General features: G+C 35.8%; 1 protein-coding gene across 2 annotated transcripts in view; it reads left to right on the top strand.

Annotated features, from left to right (window-relative positions):
• Positions 1–4,135, top strand: part of LOC109914373 (5'-AMP-activated protein kinase subunit beta-2-like) — a 41,071-nt gene extending 36,936 nt beyond the window's left edge. For both annotated transcript variants that reach the window (XM_020513965.2, XM_048602474.1), the window contains exon 8: positions 1,674–4,135. In XM_020513965.2, coding sequence (XP_020369554.1) covers positions 1,674–1,751 — 78 coding nt within the window. In that variant the 3' untranslated portion in view covers positions 1,752–4,135. The remainder of the gene's footprint in view (positions 1–1,673) is intronic.
• The last annotated feature ends 2,915 nt before the right edge of the window (positions 4,136–7,050 follow it).

The following is a 7,050-nucleotide window of genomic DNA, read 5'->3' as shown; positions in this document are numbered from 1 at the left end:
ACTTCACCTGATGAAGGGGCAGTGCTTCGAAAGCTTGTGATTTCAAATAAACCTATTGGCTTATAACCTGGTATCGTGTGACTTCTGACTTTGTCCACCCCAGTCCAACACCGAAACCTCCGCATCATGATACCTTGGTGACATGAGCTCCTCCCAACACTGTGGATTTACAGTGAGGAAGAATCTCCACATAGCACTCAACAGCTTATACAGATTTTTCAGTACTAACAATATAGACAGTTACCTATGAAATTTCAGTGGCCCAACTGGAAGTGAGAATCAAACTAATGAAATTTTGGATAAGATATATTAAGTAATTATGCAATTGATTAAACGCTTGGTTTGAACAATTTGTGGCTGTTCAGGGGGAAAAAAGTCATAAAGAAGTTAAAATGGCAGCCAGTAAGGATTCCGAAAGTAAGTGCACTTTTATTTTTGACACAAGAGTGCCCTTCTAGGTTTTATAAATTCAGCCTGGGCTGCTGCAAGTCTGCACTGGTCCATACCCAACAATAAGATTTCAGAGCCCCCATGAAACCTGCTTCTTTATTCCAGCCAATCTGATATAAGTCACAAACTCTGGTCAGTGCCTTGAGAAAACTCGCCTCATTGTTTCAAAGCTGAATGGAGAGCTAAAAGCTGAAAATTTATTCTCTATCCTATCTTAAGTCTGGGCTTTGTTTGTGCTTTCTTTAGCTAAACTGATTCAGGCTATTTAACAAAAGTAGAAAAGTATGTATGATATTGGCTCTTTCTTTCCATACATGTCAATATCCTTGTCCTCTTGATTACCCTTGTACATCTTGAGCATTTAGTCTGATTTGATAATTGTGTTTCAGTCTGAGAGATTGAGGTAATAGAGGAATTGACCTTATAATTGGATGTTTGAAATTAATTATATTAACTGCTAGAGTATGTTTCCACAGATGCTGAAAACTCTGCTACCATTTTCAAATACTCATTATTTATTTGTGGCCCAGGCCAACGTACTGAACTTTGAGAAACACAGCTAAACCTGATTCTGACCTAGCCAGGTATCCACGTTAGCTGGGTGTACAAAATGACAGTAAGAACTATGGAATATTTATCCTACCACACACCTCCCCCCTCCTGACCTGCCGTAAGGGAGCCGAGACTAACTGTAGTTTACTTATTGCGATGTAGGTAAGGTCAGTTACCTCAGTAGAGATTAGGAATGTTTCATATACAATGTATAATCTGTGTGGTTTATTCCTGAAGAAGTAGTTGATGTACAAGATTGAGCTACTGGAAGGAAGCCCCTATTCAGGCCATCATCAGCCATGATTTTGTCAAGCCAGACTTGAGAGGCTGAATGGATCTATTTCTATTCAGAGAATCTTAACTGCATTTCAGTGATCTGATTTACTAATTGATTATGTAACTTCTGTGTTAGTGAACTTGACATTCTTATTGAAGGAAGGTTTTTTTTAATGATGTCAGAAAATTGGCATCCTAGCTCTAAAATGGGAAAATTGCTTTTTATTGTAATTTAACTGCATTATTTGCTACACTGTACATCTGCTATTGGTTGCTCAATGATTTAGTACTTCAGCTGATCTCAATTTGAATAACCTGCTTAATGATGTCAGGAGGAATTTAAAGTCAATGCTGCTCATCAGTGTTTTAATAAAAACCTTACCTTTCTATCCTAGGATGGCGTGATGGTTCTTAGTGCCACCCATCGATATAAGAAGAAATATGTTACTACTTTACTCTATAAACCAATCTGATCTGCCATCCCAATAGTCAGCATGCCCAAATGGTAAATTAATGTCTGTTAGTTGGCCAGTCAGTGATGGAGCTTCATTAGGATTTTAGCAGTTGTGTTGGTTGCCTTCTACATAATAGTTACAAGCACTTTACCAGATTGACGTACAAGTGTGACACTGAATACTATGGTATCAGCTAGGGCAATGCAGAATGTTCACTTTAGACTTGTATTTTGGGAAACTTGAAATGCATCTGAAATCGAGGAACTGTCTCAGTCATGATGAGCTGCTATATAGGGAAAAGCTTACTGTTGAAATTCAAAAGATTTTCTAGTGAAATATTTCTAAAAGCTTGCCTAATATTCTAATGTGTATTACATTTGACTTTGTGGGGGGTGGTTACAACTTTACCTTTTTGTTCTAGAAATTAAATTTTTTGATTAAAACCAGTTTAGTATGTAGAATGAAATCTAGCTTTCAGCAGTACGCTATCTTTTAATACCTGAACCTTTATATGTATCAGCGCACTTCTTTGATGCACTGGTGTGAATGTTTTTGAAGGAACCTATTATCTAGAATATCGGTTTGCAAAATGTGAAGTACATTAAATAATGGATTCCCCCACAGCTAGCAAATGTATTTACAAAGCTGTTAAAGGATTGACAAAAATAAAACAAAAAATTGTAGTTTGAAGTTAGAGTTAGAATATTATAAACTTGCTAAAACTTCATTTGCACAGAGTTGATGCATTGAATAGAGGATTTGTGTTGTGGTTTAAATGATGGTAAATAAGTTCAGAATGATGTTGATTGGTGAAACTGGCAGACAGGTGAAATTAAATGCAGAGAAGTGTGAACTGATACATTTTGGTAGCAGAATGAGAAATGGCAATATAAACCAAATTGTACAATTGTATGGAGGGGGAGGTGCAGGTACAGAACTGAACAAAGATCCTAGAGTGTGACAGGACAAGTTGAGAAGTTTTTTCATTAAAGAAAAGCATCTGGGATCCTTGGCTTTAGCAATAGTGACTTTTGAGCATGAAAAGTAATATATTATCTAAAATCTTTGCAAGATTTACTCAGATGTACCAAGAGTGAGGGACTTCAGTTAAGTGAACAAAATAAAAAAATCCTGGGTTATTCTCTGGAGAGCAGAGATGGTTGAGATGATGAACGATCTTGGTGTAAATAAGGAAGAATAGTTTTCAATGGTCAATAACCAGCGGATAAGAATTTAGATCGATTACAAAAGAACTAGAAGCAGCATTTGTGGAGAACACGTTGTCGTGATCTGGACTGCACTACCTGAAAGGATTCAGTAGTAACTTCCAAAGGGAATTGGATAAGTACTTGAAGGGAAAATATTTAGAGTTATGCGGAAAGAGCTGGAGGGTGGGATAATCACTCTTTCGAAGAGCCATCACAGGTGCATTGACTGATTGGCTTCCTTCAGTGCCATGTCATTCAGCAATTGTATGAAAGGACAGCTAAAACATTATACCTAAAATGGTTTTCCAGATCAAGTTGATCTAACTGATTTTTCTGCCAGCTAAATTACTGCCAAGTGACATGTCAAGAATCTTTATTTCAGTTCAAGATGCAGGGACATTTAATCTTAATCAGCTCTAATAATTGAAACTAATCTAAAGCTGCAAATTAAAAGTGCACGGGCATAAAGATTTGAAATAACCATCTTGTTTGAATACACAATCTAATATCTGGTGTTGTTGCTCAACTTCAGAAACTCTGAATTGGGAAATAATTGTTATATTCCCAAGTATTTAATGCAATCGCTGGATGATTTGTCATTTACTAGCAGAACTGGAGTATAGGGACTATGCATTGCAAGCTAAATTTGTTACTTTCTTGGCACATTAAAGATTTAGCAATCCTCGAACTTGTTCCCTTTGAAACAAATGGGAAATGTGACATTTGAGTTGTACTCCAGAGACAATACCAAATGATCCAGTGTTCTTAGTGCAGTGTGAATTGTTTGATTAATTTCAAAGCCTTATATTGTTGTTTCTTTTAACTCCTTTGTGGTTGAATAGCAAATGGTTGTCCTCTAGAAGTTTTTTCTGGAGGACAAAGTGGTCTAGATTTGTGTGTGAAATGGCATGAATATTCCAGTCCTTACAGATACTGGAGTGCACTTATTGTATAAATTGATGTGTATACTATACAAGGTTGTAACGAAAATAAAGTATCTCAGCTTATTACAAAATGGGTGGTGCTTTCTTAACCATAAAACCCCACTTTTATTTTGTAATGTCTAACAGTCACAGTTCACACAAATCTGCAAGGATGATGCATTTTCTTATCACAGGCTTTGAAGGCAAGGTGAACTTGATATGTCGGAGCTTGAAATCACTTGAATCAGTCGTTTTCTTATTTAACATTAGTGTTGCCATGATAGTTACCACACCTGTGTTTAAGAATATAGTGCCTTTACTTTATAAATTTTGGCAATGAAATTGTATTGAAACATTCATTTAAATAATAAGTCCAGTGAGGAATGTAGAAATATTGTTTTTAATTAAACTTCAGACAAGACTATAATGGTTGCTTCAGATACTTGAACCTTGGTTAAGTAGGAAATTGCTTCATGTTTAAAGCTTTTTTTTTTAATATAAAGGATCATTCTCCTTTCCATGCCACCATGTTTTTAAAATTCTGACTGTGGAAGGGCATACTTAATGGGCTTGGTTGATGCAATTCTCACCTGTGTCAGAGGGATGTAGGTTTAACTCTTGAGTTCATACTCCAAATAAATAGTGTGCAATTTAGTTTCAGCTTTGATTAAGCCTTTTTTAAATACTTGTAGCAATTGAAATAAAGATCCTGTAATTATTTAGCAGAATTGCATCTTCTGCCATCTTTGATTGCATGATTTGCTTATTTCAATTACGAATGCTTGTAACATTACAAGTCTACCCTGTAGTTTTTCCCAGTTTACAAATCTATTGTTAATATAAATCAGATGGGTCTTTGGACTGGCAAGGATTCCAGTGTAAGGTAAGAATGTAAATTGAGGGCCAGGTCTGTAATGACTGACTCAGATATTAAGAACTGCAGATGCTGGAGTCAGAGATAACAGTGTGGAGCTGGAGGAACACACCAAGCCAGCTGAAGAAGGGTCCCGATCCAAAACGTCAACTTTCCTGCTCCTCTGATGCTGCCTGGCCTGCTGTGTTCCTCCAGCTCCACTCTGTGTTATTTCTGTATTGACTGACCGATGTCCTTTTTAAACTAACACTCATTTAGCTTGTTAGATAAGAAGAACTTGAATACTACCAAATGAATCTAAACAGAGGAGGAAGGGAGTCAACAGACACTGAACATTTCATGTCATTATTTGGACCATGAAAAGAAAACAAACTTGTTTATTAATTAAATGCACCTCTTTAGGTTTTCAGAATAGCTTTCCAAAAACAATCTAGGAAACACACAACTTTATTTCCCAGAACTGTGACATACACACACATTGCTACATTCCATTATACAAATGAATGTATATACACTGGGAAAATATATACAACTTGAAACACACACTCTATAATGATCAGTATATACGCTTTATACAGTATACAGTTGTGCCATAGGGGACATCTATTGCAAAATAGACTGTGTACAGGAACCCTATTACCAAACATTAGTGATCAGTCATCATTTGTTTAGGTCATGGAAAATTATGTTTTTCTTGAGTTTCCTGACAACCAACCCCAGTCCTCCTTGATCCCTGGCTTTGTATATTTAGGGACATTAAACAATGACCATGCAAAATGAATCAAAAACACATGCTTTGGCACCCCATACAAATTCTGAATACTGAAAAGTCTTCTTTTCTCCATGAAAACCAGATTAACAGTTACAATAATTATGATTCAATGAAATGTAATTTTCAATTATACAGCTACATGGGGAAAATTCTCACTACGTAAGCTGGAAAACTGTTTCAGTAATTAGAAAAATGGCACCTTATTACATAATGACCCGACTCTTCCAATCTGGACCAAAATCCCTATTTCCTGATCCAGATTGGACAAATGTTACCTGGTTACCATCCCAGAGCTTTTGGGTTTAGCTCAGTCTTCCAATGCAGAAAATCCTGAACATGTCTCAGAATTGAGAACTCTCTCATTAGGCTCCAAACACTAGAAAGTTGCCATTTATATGTGATAATATCACTTAGTGTCTGGTCCCCAACTATCTGAAGAACTGGGCCTTCAATTAAACATACAAGGACAACCAACGCAAACAACCTTTTGTGTATACACAGATATATTGTGTATAGTATACAATGACCTTTCACACGCATCTATTTTCTATATAAAATGAATTGCCTTAATTCTTATAAGCCCATTCTTTTGTTTGTGTGCAAGATACATATAGAACACATATTTGCACCATGCTGTATATACAGTGCAGGCAAAAGCAATACTGGTGCTAAATTCTCTGTCTAATAGTCTACAACAGTAAATACAAAGTCATCCAGCCCTGTCTTAACTTTGTACCGTACTCTCAACCACCATACTACATTATTAAATCAAAACTGTAAAATAACATTTACAATGCAAGATGCTGTTAAAGGTTATTAAATATTATTTTGTCTTATTCCAGTGCTTGATAAAGATCACATTGCAGCAGTTGGCCTCAATGGCAAACTTATTGCACATACCTTTTGTTTCATGACTGCTCAGTGAGCATTTCACTCAGTAGCAAATGTTAGGATGTATATTTCCAGTTTCTCTGATTTAAATTGCACAAACTCAAATCCAGACAATATTTACCAAACCTATCATTCGGCTCAATGTTTCTTGATCTGCATTTTTTGTACCCACATTTGTAGTAATATATATTAACAATGCAACTCATAACCAGAATTTTCTATAGGTTTTGAGACGGCCAAATCACAACTTTTAAATTTCTCAATATCTGTAAGATTGCATATTAAATTTGGCATAAGGCTCATAAGATGCCAGATTCTTTGATCAATAACTTTCTTCTCACAGAAAGTACAAGACTTTCGATTTTAAATTTTTACCTAAACAAGAAAGTTAATCAAGCATTCATTGTTTTATATAGGATCATAAGGAAGTCACTATTACGTTTAGACCACGTAGATTAGTTCTTTCTGGAAACACAGGATGCTATTTACTTGTTTTCAAATGTCATTGTACTAAATTACTTTTGTAGGATAAGATTCCAATATTGTGTTATCTTTTGAAAGGGAAAGCAAACCACTAAAATGGTGGTTGCATAAGTTTTCTTCTTAAACCAGTTTGGGGCCATATCTTCCATCCTTCCCAGACAGTGAA

Source organism: Rhincodon typus, chromosome 10 (genome assembly GCF_021869965.1).
Source record: "Rhincodon typus isolate 14 chromosome 10, sRhiTyp1.1, whole genome shotgun sequence".
Lineage (NCBI taxonomy): Eukaryota > Metazoa > Chordata > Chondrichthyes > Orectolobiformes > Rhincodontidae > Rhincodon > Rhincodon typus.
Note: the sequence above shows the minus strand (reverse complement) of the source record. Positions and strands in the feature narration are given on the sequence as shown.